General features: G+C 54.1%; 1 protein-coding gene across 1 annotated transcript; it reads right to left on the minus strand.

The window, feature by feature from the left end:
* Window positions 1-7,022: 7,022 nt before the first annotated feature.
* On the minus strand, window positions 7,023-22,988 carry BPIFB3 (BPI fold containing family B member 3). Its single transcript, XM_059133023.1, has 15 exons — window positions 22,871-22,988; window positions 22,012-22,168; window positions 20,254-20,358; window positions 19,677-19,817; window positions 18,358-18,421; window positions 16,356-16,416; window positions 15,537-15,628; window positions 15,231-15,410; window positions 13,624-13,677; window positions 11,590-11,760; window positions 10,698-10,765; window positions 9,469-9,511; window positions 8,667-8,730; window positions 8,118-8,194; window positions 7,023-7,313 (listed from the first exon to the last, which is right to left on the minus strand). Exons 1-15 carry the CDS (start codon window positions 22,980-22,982, stop codon window positions 7,284-7,286), a joined length of 1,419 nt encoding a protein of 472 aa, XP_058989006.1. The 5' UTR covers window positions 22,983-22,988; the 3' UTR covers window positions 7,023-7,283.
* Window positions 22,989-27,946: the final 4,958 nt, after the last annotated feature.

Here is a 27,946-nt window from a genome sequence, read left to right on the forward strand (position 1 = left end):
GCTGGTGCGGCTTCTCTGCTGAGGAGACAGTGCATGGGATGGCTGTGGCCCGGAGTCACCACCCTGGCCAGCAGGTGAAGCTAGGCAGCCCCTCCCTAGGGTCCTACTAGCACCCTGAGGCCCAGAGACTGAGGGAGAGTGGATGTACTGAGGCCACACATGGGGCAGGTCCAGAATTCCCAAGACCATCTTCTAAGTTTTTCAAAATGAAATGAGTCTGGAGATATAAAGCAAACTCATGAACCAAACTGTCCTAGAGCCATGGACGTCTGATTATCCCTCAAGATGAAATTTCCAAATGGAGTATCAGGAAGGGGGGTCATATTGATTCCAACCGAAGTAGCAGACTAGTAGCAGACAGGCTCTAGAGGAAATCTCTTCAGTATCTACCCCTCTGTTCACCCACTAAGCCAGCCATCCATCCATCCATCCATCCATCCATCCATCCATCTTTCTATCAGTTCATCCACCTATTAACACATTAATCTAACCACCCTTTCAGTGCACCCAGCCAGCCAGAAAACATTTCCGCCTCTTTGGAGGAGACAGTCCTACACCAAGTAGTTAAGATTAAGGACTCTGGATCAGAGCTGTCTGGGTTTTAATCCTTAGACAAGAGACTTTACTTTTCTGAACCTCTGCCTCCTAATTACTGACACATTGTTTCTGGTATGAGGTAGACATTCAATAAACAGCAGCTGTTGCTGATGTCTTGGTACTATTATTACAGAGCCCTAAAGAGTGGGTGTGGCTTGTTATGGGATTGGAGAGGAGGAAAGCATGCGTTTGGGGATGAGCTGCTTGGCCTCTAAGAGACTTAATGTTGCTGCCACCATGCCCTCACCCACTTCTCTCACTCTTAATTCAGTCTACCCAGTCGTCAGCTTTAGAGGATCATTGACTCCCCTCTGGGCCAAATTGTAAAATCACTAGCTTCAGCCCCCTCCACTTACATAACCTCTTCTTTTCTCCCGGCCTCCACTTCTCTTAAAGGTCACAAAGCCCCCATGTTTCTTCCCCACTCCCATCTACTTGCAGAATATTGGAAGCAATCACTTATACTAGAATATGAAGGACTAATAGATGCAAAAAATTTTTTGTCCTGGCTTCTTCACCTCATCTTTACCTACTACCTAGAAAGTTCTGTGTACAAAGAGGGATCACCATCTTCAGTTCGAAAGATGGGCACCAATGGAGGGATTTCTGGCAAGCAGCTGAGGAGTCTCAGAGAAGTAGCAAAGGTGCCGGGTACCCCAAATCCCTGGAAATGTAAGTGCAGCTCTGTTAACCCATGGTCACTGGTGTGGTTCAGGCCCTTTTGTTGATCCCTGAGAGGCTCTCCTGTCTGTGTCTATGTTATAGGCAAGACAACAGAGGCTCAGAGAGGGGTCACCCTCACAGGTCTCCTGTCTGAGACTCTTCTCCTCAGCCTGCCCCCGACCCAGATACTGAATGGGGAAGGGACTCCTCCTTACCCCTGAAATGTCCCTGAAGTTCCGGTTTGAGAGGTCCTGTCCACCCAGCCCTCTGCTTTTGGCTGAGTCTAGTTACAGGCCAAGCTTATATAGCAGCTGGGTCGGAGCCCAGACCTAGAGAGGGAAACACCATGTAATTATGAGAGATTGGAATCCAGATGTGCTCTGCAAATCGGGCATTGAGCCCCAAAACCACAAAGGTTTACGGTCTGCGGCTAATTCTGAGAGCTATGTTCAGCCCCGGATGGTGTCACAAGAGCTGGGGTTTATCAGCCTCTGTGCACATTACTGGGTTCTCTGTAGAGGCAGGCCCCAGATGGGAGAACTAGAAACACCTAAGACGCATCTGGTTTCAGCTATGAGTCAGGCCCTGGCCTGGGCAGCCAGGAAGAGCCCTGGGACTGGACTCAAGTACTGGACTCAGCCTCAGGCTGACTCAGGTTCAACCCACAACTCACTGCATGACCTTGGGCTAGCCGGGGCCCCTTCCTTGGCATCCAAGATGCATCCACTTCCCATACTCCATCATTCTCTGGGTCTCTCATCATTTCCATTCTGTTAGACGGGTATAATGCCTGCCTCCCGGGACAGATTGGAAGATTCAGGGAGATGCATATAGGTCTGACTCTTCAAACTTGGGGCTGGTGTGAAGAGAACAAGTAGATGGACTTCTTTTTTTCTGTAGAAGATTTTCTCCCAGTCCTTTATTCTGAAATGTTCACACATACAGCGAAGTTGAAACAATCGTACCCTGAAGACCCACACACTTGTCACCTTCCGCCCCGCCCCCCCGTTAACGGCTACTCCGGCCGTTAACGCTGTTCCTCTTACTCCATCTCCTATCCACCCATGTATCTGATAATCCTTCTTTTTAAAAAATGAATTTCAAAGTAAACTGCAGGGAACAGTACATTTCCTTCTAAACGCCTCAATACCCATGTCATCGTGACTCTTTTCTGTGGATGCAAAGTATAAACAGTGAAATGCACGGATCTGAAGTGTTTATTTGTTGAAGTTTGACAATTCAGTACAATCATGTAGCCCACACCCATCTCCGTATAGAACATTTCCATCACCTCAGAATGTTGCCTCCTGCCCCTTCCCAGTCAGTGCCTCAGAGGCAGCCACTTCCCCTCCAAGACCTGCCGGGACAGAGCCCGGGGCCCCTTCCTTGGCATCCAAGATGCATCCACTTCCCATACTCCATCCTGCTCTTCTCCGTACAGTGTGCTGCTCATTCCACTCCACCCCCCACCCCATTCCCTGTCTCTGGGTCTTTGCACGTGCAATATTTGCCACAGGATTCCCTTCTCCAGACTCTGTTGGTGATCATTGTACAGAAATGTCAGCTGCTCTGGAGAACCTTCTGTGACAACCCCAACCCTGACCCTTCCCCTGGGCCACCCCAGGCCCTCTACAGCCCATAAGAGATGGTGTTGCTCTGGACAAACCAGACCTGTCCCCAAAAACCCAGCGAGCACGGGCATAGCTGCCAGAGTGAGCGCTCACTCTCCGCTGGGCTTGGAGTTCTCGGACCCCCATCAGGGTCCTGCCTCCATGTTTCATTGATACCACCTCCTCCCTGCCCCGACTAGGTTCTCCTGGGAACTCCTCGGGGGGGTTGGCTGTGGGGGGCACTTCTTTCTCCCCATCAAGGCCTGGTCTCAAATCGGGCTGAGAAGAAATGTGTTTCCCTGAATTCTGCAAGGAGATGGCTTCCTCCTCCCTTCCTGGGGGCAGCAGAGCCATCAAGTCCCGCCAAGCTCACTGTCGTCACTGGCCCGTGGGTCTGCCCCACTCTGGGACTCCGTTTCCCCATCTGCAGTGGGTGCATCAGTGAACAGACTTTGGAGCTGGATGCTGGATTTGAGTTCTGCCGCCATGTCTCTCCAAGCCTCTGATTCTTCGGTTTTGAGATGGTGACCAGGATGGGTCTGCCTCAAGAGTGTTGTGAGGATGGAGGGACTTAATCACACGTGGCCTTGAGAACAGGGCTAGACACACAGCGGGTGCTTAGTAGGTGGCCTTCTTGTCCCCATCATCCGGGTCCCTGCTGGTTCCACATGGCGGCAAATCTGAGCGAGCCGTGAATGTTGCGGGGGGAGTGGGCTTTAGCCCCAGCCTTGGGCTCCCTGATCACTTGTGGGGGCTGGAAGGGCTCTAGGGCAGGGGCCCTGAGAACCACGCATACCTGCACTCCTCCAATGTCCCATTTGCTCTCTCCACCCCACACAAGCTCCGCTCCAGGCCCTCAGTCTGGCATAACTTCACTGCCCTAGCTGGGTTTGGAAGGTTACACAGGAGATGCCTAGAATGTGCCTAGAGCCTCGTGGGGGCTCAGCAAACAGCAGCCCCCTTGTTGGTTCCCCATTGTCTGGCATTTAGTGTGATATAAATGCTTCTTAAACAAATATTTTACCTTTAAAAATGGAAATACAGGGCGCCTGGGTGGCTCAGTGGTTAAGCTGCTGCCTTTGGCTCAGGTCATGATCTCAGGGTCCTGAGATCGAGTCCCGCATCGGGCTCTCTGCTCGGCAAGGAGCCTGCTTCCTCCTCTCTGCCTGCCTCTCTGCCTACTTGTGATTTCTCTCTGTCAAATAAATAAATAAAAAAAAAAAAATGGAAATACAATGCAAGAAGGCAGTGGTGCTCTGTGGCCTCCCCCCTGCCCCCACAGGGAACAGTGCGCACTGGAAACCAGAGGGCAGCACACACGGGAAGATGGTTGGCTAGCACCTGTCACCTGAGGCTCCGTGCCCTTCCCAGTCCTGCGACCCGCCAGACCCCAGTGGCCATGAGGCTGGCCTGTCCCCTGGAGCTCCAAGAGGATTAGCACAACTCTGGCGCCAGGGAGCTCACCTGGGATTAGTGTCCAAAAGGCACCTTTGTCTGGGGCTGAAGCAACCAGGCCCTGGGAGGTGACCGACTCACCCAGAGGTGACTCAGTTGTGCAGGGGGCCACGTGGGGGGCTCAGGCAAGGGGCTGAGGGATCAGGAAACAGAACCAGTCCCATTAATTGCCCTTCCTTCCACCGGGTCTCGTGAGCTGTCAGCTACGAGGGCTGCAAAGGGGCTGCCCATCGAGGGGCTCTCTACATATCTGATTTCATCCCCCTACTCGAAGTGCAAAGGTTCAGAGCTTGAGGTCTGGAGTCAGGGAGCTGGGTTCAAATCCTGACTTTGTCTCTTCCTAAGCTGTGTTGGGCCGGGGGCCAGTCACTTAACCTCTCCGTGTTTCAGGGTCCTCAACTATGGATTGAGGGTAAAAACAGTTCCTAGAAAGCAGGGTTGGTTCAAGTAGTCAAAAACACAACATACCTAAAGCCCTTGGAACAGGAAACATAATAAATACAGCAAATACTTTATAGCATGACAGGGGAAACGCCCAGGTGTTAGAAAAACGGTCAGAAGGATCTGGTTCAAATCCTGGCTCTATCACTCCGGGGCTGGACGGTTCTATTTCTCGGAGGCTCCATTTCCTTCTCTGTAAAACAGAGCCATCACATCCACTGATTCTGGTCGCTGTGAAAATTCACTAAGGTAAGGGATGTTAGGCAGGAAATGCCAAGACTGATATACAGTAGGTGCTTAGTGGAGATCAGCTGCTCTCAGCTACCCTACGAAGCCACAGGGCTCACTGTGGTGCAGCAGGTACCGTCCCTAATTTGGCAGTGCTCTTGGTCGAGGGGGAAAATGGGACCAAGGAGTGACAACCCAGTGTGGCGGGGACAGTAATGGACCCTGCCTATAGCACGGGGAGGCTGAAGGCTGTAGGAGCCCTGCATGTGGAGGGCCGGCAAGAGTCTGCCAGGCATACCTGGGTGAGGGGTGCTGCTCCAGGAATAGGGGGAGCCCCACGTGAGGGCCTGGCCACACAGCAGGCAGGTCTATCGCATGCCAGACACGCTTCTCTATACTTGAGGATGATTTTCTCATTTAATCCTCCAACGACCTATGAGGGAGTCCTAGAGTGTTCCCATTTCATAGATGAGGAGCTCGAGGCCCAGGGACCACTCTGCTCCTTCTTCATGCTCTCAGAGGAATTGGCAGAGGCCAGGTCATGGGCAGCCTTGACCGCCGAGCTGGGATTTTGGATGATTTCCTGCTGGCCATGAGAATCCCGACAATGGAGTGCTGTCCACGGTGGTGAGATGGTCAGAAGTGGTCAAGGAAGGGCTGGAGGAGGATGGGAGGAGGGAGGGAGCGGACGAAGCGTGCTGGGAAGGCAGAGCCATGTAGCAGTAACAGGAGCTCACCGTTTGGAGCGCTGGGTACCCGCCAAACCTCACTTACCAAGGAAGAGATCGAGAGTCAGAGGGATTGAATGACTTGCCCAAAGCCACGTGGCTCGTGGGCACTTGGGATGGGGTTTGAACACAGACAGCTAGCCTGGGCCACTCCTTGAACCACTGCCCTGTTCTGGGTGGGAGTCAAGAGACAAAGGAAGTAAGAAAAGAGGCAAAGATAAACCCCAACATGTCAGCTAGCCCCAGGCTTGACATACATGCCAACAGGGGCCGATGACTGTGGGGTGAGTGGATGGGATGGGGCAGGAGGGGGAAGGAAAGGAAGGAGGCAGGGAGACTAGCTGGCCACATAGCAGGCAGGTCTACCGCATGCCAGACACGCTTCTCTATACTTGAGGATGATTTTCACAGGAGCTGGACGGGTGGGTGGTCACAGGGTCATTCCTGTTAATGCAAAACCCTTCAACCTATTAATGCACAAATGCTGCAACTCTCTTCTGTCTCCCCAAATCCTGAGCCACCCCCCACCAAGACTTCATTGGCACGTCTTCCCTCAAGCCCACATGTAAGTGCCAACTTGGGGCCATTCCCCAGAACCCGGGGGGCCAATCCTGAACAGTGGAGAGGAGCCCCAGCACTGAGGCAGGACCCCCAGTTTCCCAATGCAGCTCTACTGTGGTGCGGTCTTGGGCCAGCCAGGACCCTCTCTGTGCCTCAGTTTCCCCATTCTCTCTATGAGCATTTGGTGTAGTTTGTTCTGAGGCCTGTCCTGCGGCAAGTCCACCACTGATGTGCAGCCCATAGGGATCCCTCCAGGGCAGAACCAGGCCTTCCTTCCTTCCAAGAATGTCGGCTCCTTTTCTCCCTGAAAAACTTCTATTCACCCTTCTGCTCACAGATCGCTTCTGAGAAGGGTCCCCAATGTGCTCGCTTCGGCAGCACATATACTAAAATTGGAAAGAAGGGTCCCCAAGTCAGAGAGGCAGAGACAGACAGATACAGAATCAGAGACTCAGAGTGAAAGATTCAGGTACTTAGAAAACTAGAGATGGAAGGGGAGCAGGGGTCAGGCAAGAGGGGCATGAAGAGCCCGAGGCAGAGGTGAAGGAAGGCAGGACAAGACACAGAGGCTTCCCAGGCCAACGAGGTAAATTTGGGAGGCAAAGCTACAAGGGCTAGGTCCCAAGTCCCTCACCCTCCAGGAGCCCCGGCCTGGAGCTGGCAAGGAGGGTTCCACAAAGAGGCCGAGGCAGCCCCTCTCCATGCCAGGGAATAACGAGCCAGGAGGTGCCAAGAGAGAGAGAAGCGGTTTATTGAAAGCTCAAAGCTCTCCACTGAGGCCAGAGTGCTCTTCAAAGCAGTGTCCTGTGGCCAGCCCTGCAGTCCCCACCCCAGACTGGGGGCAGAGCGGTGGGGCCAGAGCACCTGGGTGGTCCTGGGTGGATAAGGGACACTAACCCTGTCACCGACACAGGCTAGAGACCAGGAGGGAAACTGAGGCCAAGTGGGCAGGTACATGGACTCTGGAAGTCAACGGGAGGGCAGGTGGCCATTCTCAGCTTCAGGAGGCCACAGTCAGCACAACGGCATTCTGCAAGGAGCGAGGTTTTCAGTTAGCCCATCTGCCATGCCCTCTGCCCCCGGGGTCTCCAAGTTGACCCTCCTCCTCCCCCACACACCGGCCCCAAGTCCTGCCCTGGGGTTAGCACTGAACCTGGAACCCAGCAAGCACTCGTTAACTAAATGAACAAGCAAGTGAGTGGATGGTGAATGAGTGACATCTAGTGTGGGAGTCAGTCCCGAGACTGACTTCGGGACTTAAGTCAAGAGACACAAGTTCGAGTGCCATTTCTCCTGCTAATTTACTGAGTGGCCTTGGGCCAGAAATTTGACCTCCTTCATTCCCGATCCTCATCTGAGAAATGCATCCACAATTCCCTGCTCTGTCCACCTCCCAGAGCTGTTCCAAGACTCAGAGTGGTGCTGGATTGAAAAGGATAGTGAGGCCATGTTGATATTCGGCAAGAAAAAGTGTCATGATCTATTAGCCATGCCTGTCAATGCCCGCCACAGGCAGAGGATAAAGGAGAGACGGGACATACATAGATTTGCTCCCCCTGGGCCAGGGGAGCTGGGACTCTGCGAGTGAGTCTGAGATCCCATTCTATAGGGCAGAGGCGTGTCTGCATTCAACAGAAGAGGACTCTGTGATCGACTGACAATGCCTGCCGTGGGCAAGTGAGGAAGGAGTTATAGCACCCATCCTATGTTTGACATTCCCAGGTGAAGTAACCTGTAATGCCCTGAGCAACTTAGAGAACAGTGCAGGGACAGACCAGACAGTGAGGCAGGGCATTCCCCTCAGGTCAAAGCCATACCTGCGTGAGAAGCTTACCTCGATGATCTCCAAGGCTGCATTGGCAAAATTGACATTGAGAACCTTGGGCAGGGGAATTCCAACACCCAGGTCCACTGTGAGGAGGAAATGGTTGAAAACAAAAATATGTGGGGGACTGGGACCAGTTTCCTTGAGCCATCCATTTCTGTTCTTGGGGACTCAGTTGTCCTGATGGGCAGACTCCTACTCATCCTACTAAACCCAAACAAAAATGTTCCTATTCTGAATTGTCATCAGTGGCTGCCTTCAGGTTCTATCAGTCCCTTGCACACTCTGAGTCATCTGTATTTTAATCATTTGTTTATATGACTATTTCCCTCTGGACTGTGAGCTTAAGTCAACATTGGTCAGACAGATTTCAGGGCCCAGGGTCTGGCGTGACGGAGGTGCTCATCAATGCAGTTTGAATGGAAATATCAGTGCCTCAGTTTCTACATCTTAGAAAAGGAGATCAACCCCTCCAGCCTCAGTGTCTCTATCAGAACAATGAGCAATCTGATTTTAGGCATTCCATGTTTCCAAGAAGAGAGCAAAGCCCACCCATACCGTTGAGCTTCGGCACATAGGCCACCCGGACCACATCACTGAGCCATTCTTCTAATCGGGTAGCCTGCAACAGAGAACAGGGAAGCCTGGGAGGTGTGGCTTCGCTAGGAGCAGCACCTCCGTTCCTGGGCAGGGAATCCAGAAATTCAGATGCTGAGCCTTCTCCAAGCCTGAGGACACATTCCTGGTGGGCACAGGGCCCACTGGGGTGGCTGTCCATCAACAACCCCAAATGGGATTCTGATTTAGAACAGTTTCATGCAGGCCCCATGAGTTTGAAGAGCTGTCTACCTAGAGGAAGGGTCTGTGGGGCTGGGAGGGGGAATGCCTGAGAAAGTACAGAAAACATGCCCAGCTCCAATAGAACTTTGAGTGGTCTGCTCTTAGATTCCTATCCATTTAGGGACCCTTAGAATGTTCTAGAACCTAAGACAGTTGTGGGACTCCAGAACTTTAGAACTCTGAGACACCAGGGATCTGTGGGCCTCTGAAATGTTAGAACTTTCCAAGTTCAGGAACATAATTACTTGTGTGAAATTCCAGAATTTTGAGCCCTTGTGAGATTCTGGATTTTTACAACTTTGTGAGGTTCCAAGACTTTTGAAGATCACAAGATTCCCTTTCCTAAGACGATGACACACACATGCATACTTGCTCTGATGTTTGTCCACTCTGGCTTGCCGGGGCAGAGCCCAGACTGGAGTCAGCTCAGGCATATGAGCCATGACTCATCCCGCCCCTCTCCACCCCGCACTTGAAGACCCTCACCATTGGGAAGCTGCTCCCCCTCCCAGGAACTTACATCAAAGGCGTGGGAGAAGGAGGAGGCCAGCTTGGCACTGAGCCTGGTGGAAAGAAGAGAGCCACTGAGGGGCCACAGCACCCACTGCCCCACTCTGCCCACCCCACTCCCAGCCTGCCCCACCCCTAGCTCTCCAGGATCAGGAAACAGCCTTGACTCAGGGACTCAGTTTTCCCACCTGTAAAATGGACCTGAACAGATCTAACCTTCTGAGGGATCATGATCGCCACCTCTGACTCTGTGTACCTGTTGTCTTGATCTCCCTCCCAGCTGTTCGGCCCTGAGCAAGTGGCTGAACCTCCCAAAGGAGTGGCCCTCCCACAGACTAAGCACTAGACACAGGGTTCCCTGCATCCAGCAGGTGCACACTAAGCAACGCACTGACAGATCCCAGTTGGTCCAAATACAGGTGCAGCTCCAGAGCCTGGAAACACACCTCTGTTTCCTGAAGGGCTGATGTTATGAACTACCCCCAGGGAGGAGAAGCAAACCCAGGCAGGGAGACAAGGTTAGAGTCAGGGTGATAATGGAACCTTGCAGGGGGGCCTGCAGAGAACACGAATGTGGTGGGGTCAGGTGAGCTCTGGGTGCCTACAGTTCAGGACAGGCAGATCCCAGAGACCCCTGTTGGGCTAGGAAAGCTCCCCACATCTAGGGGAGGGACAGGCAGGTCCCCAGGCCTCAGGCCATGGTAACAGCACTGGTCCTGGACAGTGGAGGCCCAGACCGCAGCCTGGCTTCTGGAGAAAGACTGCTGTGTGAGCCCGGGCTTTGCTGGCTGTAAAGTGCCATCCATGTGTCAGGAAGGACTGTCACCAACATCACCATCTCGGTTTTTATCTTGGGGCCTAGTTACCACGGGCAGTGGAGAGATTAGAGAAGTAACTAGTTCACGGGAAAAACAAAGCATTTTGCAGTTATCTCTGTGACTAGTCTCTGGGGTTGGTAACTCAGATACTGGGGCTCCATGACCTGGAGGCCAGTTTATCTCCCAGGCCAGGTTTGGAGCAGATGTGGAAGAAGAGGACTGCTATGGATCCTGCTTCCTCGAGCCCCGGTTGTCCCATCTGTAAAATGGGCTAATACCGACCCCTCCCTGGCAGGTCCTGCAGGTTAAGGAAGAGGCTGGTAGAACACCGGCGGCTTAACTGATGCTCCACGAATGGATGGTGGTTCTAGTTGGCCCCTAATTCTTGTTCCTAAAGACAAGGCCCAGGACCCCATGTTACCGTTCCAGGGACAGTGAAAGGTGCAGCTTGGTAGCCGAGGGAGCCAGCTGGGCATTTAAAGTCAAAACCTGCATGGAAAAAGCAAGCGGAGGTCAACCATGAATGTGGCAGGAGGAGCTTGAGGACAGGTCCGCTTTGGCTAACAGGTGAATTTCCAACATCCGTTCCCTCCATGAATCCCTACTGTGGCCCTACTGTGTGCTAGCGTCCCTGTTGGGCTATGAGGAAGTGACTTGAAGGTTCTGGTGTCCAGGACGCAGAGCACTGAGGGTACCTGGTGTTACACAAGAGGAAGCTCTGAGGCTCCAGGAGCTTGGAGAGACCCAGACTCCAGCCTACAGGGGGGCAAGGAAAGGCGCCCCAGAGGTGAGGTGACACCGGAGCTGAATCTTGAAAGAGGAAGAGTTAGCCAAGGGCAGGGGGAGAGGGCACTGCAGGTGGTGGGCCCTGCCCAACAAAGGCGGGGAGGTGGGACCCGCAAGCCCTGAGTCACTGAGGCAGAGGATGGCGGGAGGGCACTGAATGCCGGGCAAAGCTGCTTGGTCCTGGGGGCCCAGGATGGAGGGTGAGCAGGGAAGGCCCTGCCTCTCCCAGCTGTGCATTTGGGGAAACCAGCAGAGGTGGAGGGCCAGGAGAAAGTGAGAGGGTCCCCCGAGCGCTATCTGAGCACAGAGAGTCTGAGGAGTTGGGGAGTCATTCCTGGGATCTGGGGAAGACAGAGCACACAGGACCAGACAGATGCATGACGGAGCAGGTACCCAGGCCTTGGCTCAGATGACGGCCATGGAGACGGGGACTTCCTGGGCCGCGTCATGCTGGCCCTCCTCCCCGAAATCAGGGTCCTGGACGGTGTAGAACTCCAGTGCCAGGCTCCTATCCCTGGGCCACTCACCGCATTCAGCTCGAAGAGGGCTTCAGGGGTCCCTTTCGGGTGGTAGGAGAGCACATGGATGTTAGCTGGGATAGAGATGATGGCCTTGCCCTTCTGGAGCGTGACCGAGGGCGCTTCCTTCACCCGCATGGACAGCAGGAGCTGCTGGTCCGGGGGCAACTTTCCCAGGGCCTGGGGAGAGGCAGGGGCAGGGCAGGGGGCATGAGGGCAGCTTCAGTGCCCCAATAATGCAACCAGTCAGTCAGCAAACACTCCCTGAGCACCCGATGGGCACTGGGCGCCATGCTGGGGTCTAAGGTGACAGCCTGACCCAGACAGACCTGCCCATGCCCCGCCCCAACCCCCCCTCCCGAGCCTGACATTCAAGTGGGGAGACGTCAACCCATGGAACTGAATCAGCCTTCCGTCTCTAAGTCAAAATCCCCCACCAGACCCACAGGCCCTGCGCAACCCGTCCTCGGCCCCCCTCTCCATCTCCCCTCCAACCACTGGCCCCTCATTCTGTCCAGCCTCATTGGCCCCTCTGCTGTCCCTCCTGCCTGCCAGCACACTCCTACCTCAGGGCCTTGGCCCTTGCTGTTCCCTCCTCCAGATACTCCCTCCCTCCGCTCCTTCGGCCTACTGTTCAAACGTCAAACTCCTTAGTTTAGGCCTTCGCAAAGCACCTCCTTAAAATCACTACTCCCACCTCTTCCTCGACCTTCACCGCCCCGCCCTCTTCTGCCTTCTGATGCTGTGAATAGTCTCCTTATTCATGTGTCCAGTGTCTGTCACCCCTACCAGGATGGCCGCTCCTGAAGCAGACAGACGTTGGTCTGCTTTTCCCCTTTGGCTCCTTCTGCACGCCCAGTGCCTAGCACAGGGCCTGGGAAACAGCAGGTGCTCGGTGAGTGCTGCTGACTGACTGAATGAATCTCACAGTCAGGAAATTCCAAGCTTCCCAATCACAACATCATGGAAATGCTGGAAGCCAGGGAGTCACCAAGGCTTAAGACCACCTGAATGCTGGAGCCTGGTAACCCATCCAGCCCCGACTGCCAGAGTCACAGGGTCATAAAGACAGAATTGCCAGATTCCATCCTTATGTGTTCAGATTCTGAAGCCACAGAACCAGCCTCAGAGCTGGGGCTACAGGGCTCTGATCCCACAATTACAAATGCTTCTGCCTCCAAACAGGCCCAGCCTCCCCACACTGGAGGGACAAGGCCCAGCTTGCTGCAGGCACAGGTTCCCCCCACCCATGCCACCCCTGGCTCCCCCAGGTCCCTCTCTATCTTCCAACTCCTGCTCTTGGGAGGTTCCTCTGCTTATCTAGCCCCATCCCCTCCCTTGCCTAAGACCTGTATGTGCTTTGGCCAAGGACTCCAAGAAGCAGCAGCCCCAACCATGCCCACTAAGGTGGATATAAATCACCACCTTTCAAGGACTCAGTTTGTTCTCTACACCCCTAAACTCAGCTGCCCCCGTCCATCTTCCCCAGTAGAAACCCAGACCTTCTGGACCTCATTCCAACCTCTATCAGAATCTACTATTATATAAGGACCTTGTAGTAGTCATTTCAACTTTAGTATGAATTCAGATTCCCACAGCTGGAAAGTAGCTGGTCCAGCCCCAGCTGAACAGTCAGGAAAGCTGGGCCTAGGCCCTGCAGTCATGCACAGAGGGATGCCCACTAGTCAACCCTCCCTGAATCCTCCTTCCCCTTCCCTCCTCAGGGCCAGCACCCGGAATCTTCTCCCTGTGAGTGGAGAAGACCGAGACCAAGATGAAGTTGGGCTGGCGGAAGGAGAGGAAGACTCTCCTGTCCTCTGCCTGACGGAGCCACAGGACAAATGCGCGGTTGACTTTTGGGCAGTTAAACAGATCTTTTCCTCCCTGAGTAAAGTCTGTTGTCAGGAAAGTTTAAGCGGCAGTCTTTGAAATTTTAGTGTGAATTTGGACTCAATGAGAGCTGTGTTGAGAAAGATTCAGGAGTTCACTCAGGCTTATCGGGAAAGAGCGACAAGGATCAAAGCCCATGAGAGGGTCACTCACCTCAGGGACCAAAGCCGCCAGGTCTGTAGTTGTCAGTGGCACATTGCTGGGGACCTGGACCCAAGCCCAAATGGGGTGCGGGTTGAACAGACAGGACAGGAGTTCTTCAGCATACATGAAGTGTTCTGCCCACAGCCCACCCACTCCTACCCATTATACACACACACATCCCTACACACACTTGGGTTTTTTCTCTTGGCCAGTGATGAGTGTTTATCACTTGCCAGGCACACGCTAAGGGCTTTGTGTGCCTTTGCTCCTGTCAGCGTTACATTACACTGCGGGCAGGAAACCTGATGCTCTTGCCCAAGGTCACCCCTGGTAAGTTGCGCTGTGGGATCTGACCTGGGAAGCGGACTCCAGAGCTCTTACACTACTCTGCCAGAGCTTATGATCTGAAGGCCCAGGGATCTGAACCCAGACATTTCTGCCCTTTATCCAAACGGTATTTTCAAAAACTGAGAATTTCTTTCCAGCATTTACAAATCAAGAAATTTCATGTCAATTTGCCAGGCTCTGGCTAAGAATTTGGAAAGCCTGATCACACTGGGCCTGCACCCCATCCCCTTGCGGAAACTGAGTGGCAGCTGCCAGAGACATGCGGCACAAGATCCCTAGCTCACTACAGCCCTATCAGACCCGTTTTCACCGATAATGGCCCAGCCACACAGCCCTGACATCTGAGGTCTTTGAACTACACGTCTACTTTTCAGAACATAACTGTTCACACAGGATAAACATACAAACACATTCTCTCCTGGTTAGAGGATTCCCAGACACTCACTCAACACACAGCTATCATGCATGGCCACTGAGGTCCCTTCCTCCTGCCCACACACACACACGTGCACACACACACAAAGCCGCTCAGACACACACATTCTCACGCTCATAGTCTCTGCCTAGCCTTCCCAGTCTCTTCCCTCCAGCTAGAAGATACATGCCTCCCAGCTCAGGGCCCTATTCCCACCTCCCGTAGGCCTTCATGTACTCTCTGGACCCCACCATCAGGAAGTGAATGATCAACCCTTGCCGTCTTGGGCCTGAACTGCAGGTAGAGGCCTCAGATGGCTCAGACTCACTGCCTTTGGAAAGGGTGAAACTAAGAAAAATGTCTCTGGGTGAAGCTCCTGGGGGGCTCCCAGACATCTGTGAGGGTAGGAGAAGGGCCAGAATGGAAGCAGAGAAGTCTGAGAAGCTTTAGAACAGATGTCCAACCCTAGTTTTCTTCTCTCCGATGCAAATCTGCCCTTGAGAAAGCAATGGAAATGTCAACCATTCACACTTTAGTATAAAATTGGGCTTTGACTCCAGAAGGTCTCATATGGAATGGGGACAAAAACTAGCTACATTTCATCTGCCAGTTTTGACCAGTTGAAAGTAACTTCCTGGAGGGCCATGTAGAGAAGGATTTAGAGGTCCCATTCAGACTTAGCCAAGTAGAGGGCCTTTATTGATTAGCAACAAGAGTGGGCCTCTGTTTGCTGTAAACTTGTCCAACCCTCTCTAGTTATAGAGAAGAGGGCTAGTCAAGGCTGGCTGGTGGTGATAGGACTGGCTTATTGCTAGCACTGTCTAGCCATGGTGGGGCAGGGTGCCGCACTTACCAGTTCCGGGGTGATGTCTATGTCAAGGGCACCATTGGTCTGCAGGAGCCCAAATACGGTGCTGAAGAGGTACAGAGGCACAACCACCTGGGATGTGTGGTCCTCCTTGGGGGGCACCTTAATGGGTTTGGGGGGCTTGGGGAAGTCAATGACGTCACCAGCTACGCTTTTCACAATAGGCTGTAGGGAAGGAGACACCATGGCTTGTCCACCTCTCTTGGACCCAGCATCCCCTACCCAGCCTCTGCCAGCAGCCCACACCCCACCCCACCCCCAGCTGTGGGCAGGGCCTGGGTAGGCACTCACGTTAATGTCCAACTCTATGTACTGGTTAGAGATAAGAGGCAGCGTGGCCAGAGTAAATTCCACGGATCCAAGAGCCCCAAGGGGCACCAGGCCTGTAGGGGGAGGGAAAAAGACCCCATGAGCCCAGCCCCCAATAATAACAAGCCCACCTTCTACATATTGAGTGCCTAGCATTCCACTAAGTGCTCACTTGGGCACTACAGTCATCCACATTTATAGATAAGGAAACTGAGGTTCACACAGAGGAAGTCACGAGCCCAAAGTCACACAAGCCACAGAATAGCAAAGCCAGGATTTCGGTTTTCCAGAGCTAATTGGCCAGCCATGTCTTGCCTCTCTCCCATAACACCACATAGAGAGACAGGTGTGCCTCTAAGTTCTCTATCGTTATCCTGGGTATGTCTTTTTATATTTTTCAAAGGCACCTGTGTCTCCACAAGGCTCAAAGAGACTGGAGGCCACGGTGGCTGTCGGGCTTTGGGTTCCTGACTTAAGCTCTGGGCCTCAGTCATCTAGTCTGTCCAGGTAATAATAATATCTGCCTCATGCTTTTGATAGTGCCAGACACATGGCCAGTGCTGGACAAGTGGCCCTCAGCCCCTGGCAGGGGGAGACCTGCCTCCAGGCCCCGCAGAACCGGCCTCAGCCCAGAACCCCACCATTACACCTCTTCCGTGTGCCGGCCTCATCAAGTCTGAGGAGGAAGTGAAAGCCCCAGAATTCTGCCCCTTCCTCTGTCCTTGGTACCCGCCCCTCCTTGGGCTAATGGGGTGGGGGAGGGAGAAGGGGCAGGGAGAGGTGGGATGGGCCCCAGCTTACTCAGCGCAGTCCCCAGGAGCTCATTCACCACGCCCAGCACACTGTCCACCATGGGGCACAGCTGTGTCCAGAGAAAACTGGTGTTACAGGAAGATAATGGCCCAGCCCAGCATAGGGGACAGCTGCCTTTTCTCTAAATCATTTGGTTCTGGGGTCCAAGGCAAGTCAGAATGTGCAGACGGACTGGCGGACACACAGGCGAGAGGCAGGGGAGGGGCTGGACCTTGGTGTCAGAGGGCAGAGCAGATGGCCTAAAGGGCCAGTTACAGGGGCCCCCTCAGAAAACCTCGAAGGATGCCGGAGGAACAGGGGAAGCACGTTCCAGAGGCCAGCTGGGGTGTGCCCTCCTCTGAGGAGACAAAGGTAGCTGCCCCCTCCAAGGTCTCAGGCTCCTCCTGCTCTCCAGGTGGGCTCTGGACAACCTAGAATTCAGACACCAAAGAGGGGAACCCCTCTCCCCCACCTGGAGAGTCAGGCCTGGGCCCATCTAATGTGCATGCTACACCACCGTGTGTGTGCTGATAGCGCCTGGGAGAGGAAGACAGACAGCAGGTAGTTTGGCTCTCAGAACCCTGGGTCTGGGAGTCATAGAGTCTGAGTCCGCCAGAGCAGGAAGCCCAGAGGTGACCCAGTCCAGTCCCTTCATGCCACCGCTGGGGTGGAAGAAAGGCAAACTGCCCAAGGTCACAGCTGTTCTCAGACAAGAGAGGGCTGCCTTTTCTTTGACATTCAGGGAGCCCTAACTCCAGGACTTCTGGGGTCAGGCATGTCACAGAAATGAGAGGAGACCAGAGGGGCTCTCCTTGGCCCCAGCGTATATAACCTGCAGGAAGGAGGGATGGCAGCTGGGCTGGCTGACTGCACCAGAGCCTGTTAGGAGAAACCTCCAATCTCAAAATGCTAGTAACCAACCCTCACTTTTAAAACTTTTTTGAGTTACACAAATCCTGCCTTGCACCCAGTTGTCCTAGGGACCCCAGCTAGGGGCTGAGATTAAAATTCACTCACTCGTTAAAGCCTCTGCTTTCAGCTCAGGCCATGATCCCAGGGTCCTGGGATCGAGCGCCACATCGGCTCTCTGCTTAATGGGGAGCCTGCTTCCTCCTCTTTCTCTGCCTGCCTCTCTACATACTTGTAATCTCTGTCTGTCAAATAAATGAATAAAATCTTAAAAAAAAAATGCACCCACTCCATGGTGCTGAAATCCGCCTGAGATGGGCTTGGGCTGGGGATGTTGCTGCTGGGACCTTCCCTTCTCCCCTGAGCTTCATTTCCAATTGGCTTTTCAAGCCCGGGGCAGTTTTGCTAACCATGGGCTCCCACAGGTATTCTTCGCAAGGACTCACAAGAGAGGTTCTACCAGGACTGGGGGGCAGAAGACCTGGCTGCCCTTGGCTCTGTGACCCCAGCAAAGACTGTCCCCTCACTGGGCCCAGTGAAAGGCTGCTTTGGGCAGACCAGCTGTTCTCAGGGGCGCATCACGTCCCCTGGAGGACACCAGGACAGCTGGGGCAGGCCACGCCCGGGCATTCTGGAGCAGCTTAATCACGACGTATTTGACTTAGGTTGTATTAATTGATATATGTGTGCTTTTCAGGACATGTCTGCCAAGCCCAGGACTCAGTTTTAACTCAGTTTTGAAACTGAGTGACTCAATTTCAATTCAAAGCTAGTCTTAAAGAAAAGTATAAAGTCAATAATTATATAGGAGGCAAAGACAGAGCAGGGGGCAAGAAAGGGGCTTGGATTTGGGAATGGGGGCTAAGGTCATCTGGAGCTGTCAACTCGGGATCCGGAAGTCTTGGGATGGATGGTGTCAGGCCCCGGAGAGACTGGCTGGCGGAACCTGGGAGGCTCAGGGGCAGGACAGGATGGGATTACTCAGTGGGCGTGCAAGGGAAGGACAGCCTAATCTCCCTGGCGCCCAGATTTACTCAAAGCTGGGGAGGGAGAGGCACAGTCAAGGGAAGGGGCATGTCTGGCCCGGGGCCCACACACTCACCAGTCCCGGCAGCACCTTGAAGAGTGTCTGTTCCACGACCCCGAAGAGAGGTGCGGGCAGCAGCCTGTGCCAGGAGAGAAGGGTGAGGGTGGGGCCACCATACAGGGACAGCTCCAACTGGGGTGACAGGGAGGAGTGGGCACTGAGGGCTCTGGCTATCTCTGTCTTCTCTCCGGCGGAAGGGGTGGGGATGACTCAGGCTCTGAAAACCTGGGTTTCAAGCTTGACTCCACCATGCCGTGGAAACCAGGGGATGACTTCCATTGACCCATCTGTAAAATGCCCACCTTAAAAGAAATGTTGCTCGGGGCGCCTGAGTGGCTCAGTGGGTTAAAGCCTCTGCCTTCGGCTCAGGTCATGATCCCAGGGTCCTGGGATCAGGCCCCGATTCAGGCTCTCCGCTCAGCAGGGAGCCCGCTTCCTCCTCTCTCTCTCTGCCTGCCTCTATGCCTACTTGTGATCTCTCTCTATCAAATAAATAAATAAAATCTTAAAAAAAAATGTTGCTCGACGTGGATAGAACTAGAGGAGAGAACCCTCGTTCACCCTATTCCTGGGTGTGACCACAGAACTGTCTGATTATCCCTCCCTGCTCAGAGCCACCCAGCAAAGATGGGCTGGGGGCATGGGGTTTGGCCTGAAATGTAGAAACCAATGTGGAGCCGCAAAGAGACAGAGGAGCGGCAGGTGCCCAGCCCTGGGGAAAAGGCCGGGGTCTGAGTCCAGAGAGCGGCCCATCTCCATCCTTGCCACAATCTGTGTGTGACCTTCGGCAAGTTTCTTGCCTCTTTTAGACCGCAGTTGTCCCACAGAAGTGATGGTTCAACACAAGTGTAGGGAAGATCACTGTGTACTGAGCAGTTCAGCAAAAACACGGATGTAAAGGTGCCAAGAGCCTTCTGGGTCATCAAATTTAGGTCCCCATTATACAGCTGGGGACACTGGAGCCCAGGCAGAGGAGGAGGTTCCTCTGGGGTCGCACAGAGAGTCAGGGGCAGAGCTGGGTCTCTGACGTGCTGAGATGGGGAACTGAGATGGCCAGGGTCTGCCCCTCTGGGAGAGGAGACTGCAGGATCTCAGGTCGGGGGTGGCCGGGGCGGAGAAGGGGAGAGCCCAGGAGTGGGTGAGGTAGCTGGGGGCTGGGCCGAAGTCCCAGTCCATGATGGGTCTCAGTCTGCGGGTCCCGGGTCTCGAGTCTACGCAGCAGGTTGAACAGGCAGGACCGACCGGAAGCTGGGTGACGTCAGGCCCCGCCCACCCGGCGGCTCCCAGGAAGCCCACCCTCGGGTTAGGGCGCTGGCCGGAGGGGACGGACTAACCCGGAGAGCAGGCTGATGTGGCCCAGGAGCGTGCTGCAGCGCTTGAGGACGAGGATGGGCGTGCCCCGCGAGCTCACGCCCAGCGCCACCTTCGACGACACGTTCACCTCTGCCTCCAGCTGCAGGAGGCCCCCCAAAGGGCTGCGAGACCGGATGCTGGGGGCGTGGCCAGGCTTCCAGGCCCCACCCAACAGGGCCCGCCTCGGCCACGCCCCCGGGGGGCTGAGGGAGCCCTGAGTTGTGGGAGGGGTAGTCCTGCGAGTGGGCTAGCCGCCATACCTTCCTGTCACCCACTGCGTCCCTGCCCCATTTTGCATGTTCCTGTATCCTCTTCCCACCCCGTCCCAGACCTTTCCAGGGGGAGGGAGGGAGGGAGAGAAGTCGCTGGGGGGCAGTGGGATGGAGGTCCCTGGGGAGGGTAGTGGGTTGGGATCCAGGAAGGGACCAGTGTGGAGAGGAAGTACAGTGGGTGGAAGTACAGTGGTCAGTGAGCTGGGGGTGAGGGGCAGCAGAGTAGGGGTCCCCAGTGGAGCAGTGGGCTGGGGTGGGGAGCAGGAGGGTAGAGGGACACACTCACCCAGAGCCATGCAGGCCCACCTTGGTGTGCAGGCTCAGCTGCACCCCAAAACCAGGCAGCAGCTTCAGTGACACCTTGGGCAGTGTGATTTCCTCGATCTTCAGCCTGGGATGGGGGTCAAGGGGAGGGCCACTCACTTCCAAACGCCCGCACCCCCTAGTGTCAGTCCATTAGTGCTTTGACCTTCTCAGACCAGTGGTGCCTAGAGCCTCTCTGTCCTATGTCCCACATCCTATCTGTAACCCATAAAGCCAACTGTGGGCCCAATTACTTTGTCCACTGGGCCTCAGTCTTTTCAGCTATAAAGTGGGCCAATACTAGTAGCTGTCTCAAACGTTGCAAAGGCAAGTGAGATAAATGTGTGTGCTCAAGCTGGTACCATGTGTGTTAAGTAAATGTAATATCGCCCTCATTGGAGGCTCAGTGAATTAAAGTTCTTACCCCGTCCCCATGGCCTCCATCCTGGTTCAGTCTCTGACCTGGATCATTGTCTCCCTACTCGCACCCCTCAGACTCATGCACGTGCAACTCATCCGGGTTCTCAAACACAGCTCCCCACAGCTCATTGCTTTCTCTGTCCTCTGGGCCTTTGCCCAGGCTGTTCCCTCAGTCTGGAACACTTTTCCGTTGACTTTCCTTCCATTCTGCATCCACCTTCAGCCAGCTGACTCCTCCTGGCTATCCAGGCTGACCTTGCCCTGATCACCACCAACCATCCCCCTGGGGCAGGCAGGTAAGGCCTTTGATTTATACCCACACCCCCCACCACCAATCTGGCTGGATGAGCTTGAACAGGTACCTTGGCTGCTGAGGGCCTCAATCTCACCTGTTAAATGCTATTGATAACAGTCTTACCTCTAGATTCCATGGGATACTTAATTTACAACATTCAACACAGTGCTAGTTACACAGAAAACCTGGCTAGGTGGTAATTAAGTTATAAATATTAGCCATTATGTGATTTCATTCATTCATTCAAAAATACTTTTCGGGGCGCCTGGGTGGCTCAGTGGGTTAAGCTGCTGCCTTCGGCTCAGGTCATGATCTCAGGGTCCTGGGATCGAGTCCCGCATCGGGCTCTCTGCTCAGCAGGGAGCCTGCTTCCCTCTCTCTCTCTCTGCCTGCCTCTCTGCCTACTTGTGATTTCTGTCAAATAAATAAATAAAATCTTTAAAAAAATACTTTTCAAACATCCATTATATATCAAGCACTATTAATGACATTGGGGATATGACAATAAACCAGCCAAACAGAAGCCCTACCCACCCTTAGGTTTATAACCTAGCAGGGGAGGCAAGAAACAAGCCAGTAAAGCATGTATGGGGTGGAGGAGGGATTCATCTTCTGGAGAACTTGAAAGCAGGCAAGGGAGAAAAAAGGGGTTTTTCCAGAGCAGGGCTTCTTGGAGTAGACACCCAAAGGATGTGAGGGAGGGAGCCAGGCAGATACCTGGATTAGTCCAGAGACACTAAGCAACTTGCCTTAGCTCACACAGTGAGTAACTGAAGTCAGCCCCAAAACTAGAGCCCTCAGCCATAGGGATGTGCTGCTACTCCCATGTTTCCTAGTAGGCAGTGAACTCATTATTTCCTGACTTGGGCTCTCGGACTCCCCTATCCAGGGCTTCCCACATTACCCCCACTGCCTGCCAACAAATTGAAGACCGTCAATCTCTCCTCTCTTCCCTGAAGCAAAGAAAGGATTCCTATAGGGCTCATGGTAGGTGGAGAGTTGCGATGCCACAGGGTACGGACTCACCCAGAAATCTCTTCCACAACGCCAAAAACCCCTCCATAGCTCAACAGGCCACCTCCTCCGAGCAGTCCCCCAGAGCCCAGGAGGCCCTGGTTCACAGATGTGACCGTCCCCAGGACGTTCTGCAGAATGGGCCCCCCAACCAGCGAGTTCTGGATGGCTGCAAGGAGGGTTGAGGGAGGAAGTTCATTTTTCAGAAGGGGGAAGTATGGCCCAGAGAAGGACAGAGACTTGCCCAAAGTTGCACCGCAAATCAGATTTGGGACCAAAAGTATGACTAGGGCTCCTTGACTCTGGGCCACTCTGTAGCACCAAAAGAAAGGGGAGAGCAAAGGAGGAAGCCCACAGCCACCAGGGCTTGACCAAGATGGAAGAGGTGACCTCTGCTCTTCCTGGGTACCCCTGGCCTGACTCTGTAGATTATAAGAAAGGCAGCACAGAAGGGACCTCCTTGGGGAGGCTGGGGCAGACCGGGTCAATTCCCTGAAGCATTTCCTATTCACTGCTGCCATACACTACCGCTGAGACTGTGACCCTGGGCCGTTGGGCCACGGAGCTCCCACGCCTAGTTGAGTTCCCCCATCCTGGAAACATGGGGCAAAGACACTGGCCCAGCCAGCCCCCTCCTCGTCACCTCCCCCAGCCCACCTGGCCCCATCCCTGAGGCAGACACAGCTCCACAGGGCTGGAGACCGCCTCACCCAGCCCACCTCTCAGGAGAAGGTGAGCTGATTGCCTACGGGAACCCACAAGCAAACCTTTAGTCCCCGAGCTCTCTGAGTAGATGAGAGTCACTGCTCTTCCTTAAAGCAGCCACCCTAGCATATCAATGCGACGTCCACACTACCCGCCTCAGGCTCACCTTTGCCAAGTTCATCCTTGTCAATCCGAGCGAGCGTGCCCACCTTCTCTAGCAGCCCCTGGCATGGAGTCGCCAGCCCCAAGAGGAGAAGCAACGACCACATACCCAACATCTTGGATGGCACACCTAGCAGGGGAGAACCGGGAACTGAGGCATCCCTTGTGCCCAAGTCTTTGCCTGGCCCCTGGGCCCCATCACCAGCGTGGGGGCCCCCCTGCCCACCCGGCCCAGCTCCGTCCAGCCTCACTCCCAGGAGAGTAGCAGCTAATGTGCCTGACTTAGAAGTCTTAGTCCTCTGAATCCCCGGTGAACGTTGACCTGCAGGTCTCTGAGGGAGAGTGACAGAAGGACCTTCCTTTCCAGGACAGCAGGATGGGAGCTTCGATTCCTGGCCCTGCTTTCTCATTGGCTCATGAGGCCATTTCAGAAGGTGTGGCTGACAGGGGACCCGCTACTTAACATGTCCCATTTCTCTCCTCCCCACTTTCTGTCCTTCCATGTTGAAAGGAATGAGACAGAAGGTGAGAGCATGGCTGACTTACTAGTTTCATAGGATGAGACTTATCTTTATGGAGCAATTGAGAACAGAGTTACATACCCATCTAACCCCTTGTGTAACCTCTGCTTAAACCCTGCTTCCGACTGCCTTTGAGATAGAGCCCAGGCTTCTTGCCATGACCCACTAGGTCCCTGCCTACCTCTTCGACCTCCATGGTCTTAAACATGCCAAGCCCTTTTCTACCTCAGGGCCTTTGCATATGCTCTTCCTTCTGTTAGGAAGGCTCTTCCCCTGGTTCTTTGCATGACTGACTCTTCGTCTCAGGTTCTGAACAAATATTACCAGCTTGGAAAGGCTTCCCTCCTTTCCTTTGTCTAAAGAAGTCTGTTTGTCACTAGACATCACTCAAAATATTTATTTTAAGGTTCTATCATAATTTACCACTATGCATTATGTGTTTGTGTCCTTGTTTGCCATCTGTGTAAGCTCCACGGGGTCAGGGACTGTGTCTAGGGCTTCTGTGCATGATTGTGTGCTGGCTGGGTACTTGCTGAGGGGGCAAGAGCAGAGGGAAACCCAGCCATGCCTTACTAACCTACCATCTGCCCTGGCACAGGGTGTGTCTGCCCAGGAGGGCACCTTCCCTTACTTGCACGAATGTACAAATGGATGCCGTAAGCACCGGTAGCAATCTTGGCAGTGCCTATCTTCTTTCTCTAAGAATCGTCCCAGAACAGCTCCCTATAACCTCAGGGTCCCTTACAGAAGGAAATATTCCCACTAGGGGAAACCAGCTGGTTTCTACGGCTTAAAGAAAAATGCCTCCCCCTCCCCCACCCGAGCCCTGCCCGTAGTGCGGTTTGGTCCTCTGTCTTCTGTTGCACCCATCCCTGTCTTTGCCGCTGCTGAGCCCCAGTTTTCCCATCGGTAAAATGGGATTTTTGTCCCATCACCCTCCAGGTAACCCCAGTGCCCTCCTAGGGTGAATTCTTTCCATGCCCGTTATTCAGATGGGACAACAGGATGGTCGCAGGGTCAATGGTTGGGGATCTGGATGAGGCTGGGGCTGCCACAGGCTGCCTTACCCACACCTGCAGCTCCACGAGGGGTGGGTGGAGGTTCCCAGCCTCTTGCCAGCTCCTCCACCCTCTTGGGCCTGGGGGCAGCCCTTATATGCCCACAACAGCTCTGGGGACACAAAGGGGGCACAGCCGCCAGAAATCCATCAATGGGTTATGTCAGAAGCAATTGCGGTTTTTCCTGCGGGCCTGAGCTAAGCCTTCCTTCTGGGGGGAGAGAGAAGGGGGAGGGGGTGGGGGCTGGGGTTAGTGCCCAGGGGCGGGAGTGAAGGTGTGGGGTTTTGGAAGCAGCCCGGTCCTCCCAGAGCTGGGGGCAGGGCAGGGCATTCACCTGTGGAGTCTCTCTCCAGGGTTCCCCGAGGGCCACCTGGATGGCACAGAATCTATTCCGCCTCCCACCGACCCCAAGCCTGGCATGGAAATAGCGGTGGGGCCTGGAGAGAGGAACTCTGCGCTAACTTGGGGGATGGGCACCAACTCCACCCCCACCTCCCAACCCCCAGTGTCCCCAGGCTCCAGAACAGGAGCTTTTCCTCCTTCCTGAGGCTGGTGCCAGTGATGGTGGAGAGAAATTCATCCATCCATCCATTCATCCTTCTATCCATCCCTTCCTTCGTCCGTACCCCCTTCAGCAGGCATTTGCAGTAGGTGCCCTACTGTTTGTTGGGCACCAGGGATCCAGAAATGAGCGGAAGGAGCAAACCCCAACCCCAAAGGAGGTGACCGCTATAACCACGACACGAATGCACGTGTTCTAGTCACCACGTTTTTATAAAGGTCAAAAGAAACAAGTGAATTCATTTTAACAGCACAGTTTATTTAACCCAATATATCCAAAATATTGTCATTCAACATTTAATACACAATTATTAATGAGACGACATATACTCTTTTTCTCATATTATGTCTGCAAAATCTACTGACCTCACACCAAATTTAGACTCATCACATTTCAAGCGCTCACCTGTCCTATTGGACAGCGTAGCTCTGGAGGAAGGACCAGATAAACCCATGACCCAGAAAGGCACAGGCTGATAACAAGAATAAAGCAGGGATGGGTGCAGCTTTCAATATGGTAGTCAGAGGAGGTCTCCGATTGGCGCAGGTGTGCCCCTTTAACCTCCAGGAGGAGAGGGGGTGGGCCGGGGGGTATATCTGGGGAAGAGCCCATAAGGCCAAGGGCAGGGCAGTGGGAAACAGATGGCCAAGGAGGCGATGGGAGCCTACAGGTTATTGTATGGATTTAGGAGACTTTGGCTATTGTTTTGTCATCCTTCTATAGGTACTGGCTCAGGCATCCCCTCCTCCAGGAAGCCCTCCTGACCCCCAAGCCTGCTGTGATCCACAGCCGCCTGGGATTCCCTCTGTCAGAGTCTGTGACACGTAGATCTGTTTCCTTGTTTCTGGGTGTTTGTGGGTCTGTCTCCTGCCCAGGGCCTAGAACCACTACCTGGGGACATGGAGAGGAGGGACGGTGTTTGCCGCACCCACCCCATAGCCTCAGAACCCCTCCTTACGGTATTCATCCTGATGACTTCAGACGCTGAGCCTGGTGACACAATCACACCACTTTTTTAAAATTAACTTTTTATTCAACTAGAAAGCACATACAGAGAAGGGCCCAGATCCTAAGTTACAGCTCGATGCATAATTACTGATTGAAGACTCCAGCAGCCCCTTGTGTCCCCTCCAAGTCGTTGCCTATTAAGGGCGACCACAGTCCTGACATCCAACACAAGGGATGAGCTCCATGTGCTCTCGAGGGTCCCTGCATGGAGTCACGGGTGGGCACGGTTTCCTGCTCCGTGTCTCTGAAACTCATTCATGTTGTGTGACGCAGTGATGTGCTCCCCTTTGCTCTCTACCACTCTGTTCTGTGAACATACCACAGTTTGTTTCTCCCTTCTCCTGTGAGAGGCGCCTGGACTTCCCCAGACATCCCCTGGGGCCCTGCAACGCAAGTCCAGCCAGGCTGGGGGACTAACGCTCACCATTACAACTACTGCCCAGCTTGGTCCCTTGGAAGGCAGGAAAGGGCTACCTAGCATCTGGCCTGCCTTGTCTTCTCCTAACTCCTTCCAAACATTATCCAGATCCCAGATACCTGTAAGCTACCTCAGGCCCCCAAGCCAAGTCAGAGATTGCGTTTGCCTTGGGGGAATTAAAATACATATCTCCAGGCCCTACCTGGCCACCGTGACCCAGCAGGGCAGGGCTGGGGGACCTGGGAACTGGCAGATCTAACAAGCCTCTGAGGGCAATCTGATGGGCAGCCATATTGAGAGCCCCAGGGAGGGTGATGGGGAGCCAAGGAAGGGATTAGAGTGGGGAGGGAGGTGGCAGTGGGGGGGTGGACTTGAGGAGGCCAACTACCCACAGGCATTAGCTCCTAGAGTGAAGACTCTGAAGCCAGAATTCTGGGGTTCAAAACCTGACTCTGACTGTCCAGTGACTTCTCTTGCAGAGCTGCGAGTTCCCCGTCTGCAAATTAGGTGCCCACCCTCCCCCGAGCGGTCTGGCTGTGAGGACAAATATCCTGGAAATGGACTTTAGGGCATTAAGAAAGGGTGCCCAGACTGCCCGAGAAATCCCGGGGATGGCGAGCTCCCTGGAAAGTCTTCACAGAATTGAAAGTGGGCTGGGACAGGAGAAGGCAGAATGGGTGGTGATTGGGGTGGATGCAAATTTGGGGGAGCATTGTGTGGTGTTTCTCTTCCCAGGGCTGGGCTCCTTGGCAGGCCAAGTTGAGTTGAGAGCTGTGGGCCCAGGGTCAGCTGTGGGCCCTGAGTCAAAGACTTGCTTCTTTCTCACTCTGTGACCTCGAGCCAGTCACACACCTTCTCTGGATTTCCTTACAGGAGAATGATGGGTCCCACTGCTGAGTGTGGCATGACAGGGGAAGGAAGAGGTTTAGATGCGGGCAGGCAGGGTTCACGTCCTAGCTGCACACATGTGTACCCTTGGGCCTGTCACGTCATCCCTCTGAGCTTCCACTTGTTCATGTAGGGCTGGGAGAGAGTGGAAGGTGAGTAGGGCCCATGGGCTGAGAACCTCCAGCGTTACCTTCCAAGGAGGTGGGGTTACATCACAGGGCTCCCCTGGCCAGCTTAGACCCCATTTCTGCCCAGGGGGAAATCCGGGGTAACTGGCCCCTCAAGGAATGTTGAAATCAGATTAAGGTCAGAGCATCTGACCTCTCTCTCATTTCCCAGATGGAAAGACTGAAGTCCAGAGAGGAGCTGTGGCTTGTCCAAGGCCAAAGAATATGCTCCCAGTCATACCATGGGGGGAGACCAGACCTCCTGACTCTCACAGATATGTGCCTTGATTTCTCCATCAGAGCACTGGCCTGGGGAAGGTGACGGCGAGGCTTCAGGGGGCTGTATGTGTACTGTCGGAACATCCAAGGGCGGTCTGGGGGAGTGGAGGGATGTCTCTAGCATGCCCAGGGTAGGGTATCAGCCAGCGCTGGGTGACCTAGGCCTCTGGATCTGCCAG

The sequence above is a fragment of the Mustela lutreola genome, chromosome 9 (assembly GCF_030435805.1).
Source record: "Mustela lutreola isolate mMusLut2 chromosome 9, mMusLut2.pri, whole genome shotgun sequence".
In the NCBI taxonomy this organism is placed as follows: Eukaryota; Metazoa; Chordata; class Mammalia; order Carnivora; family Mustelidae; genus Mustela; species Mustela lutreola.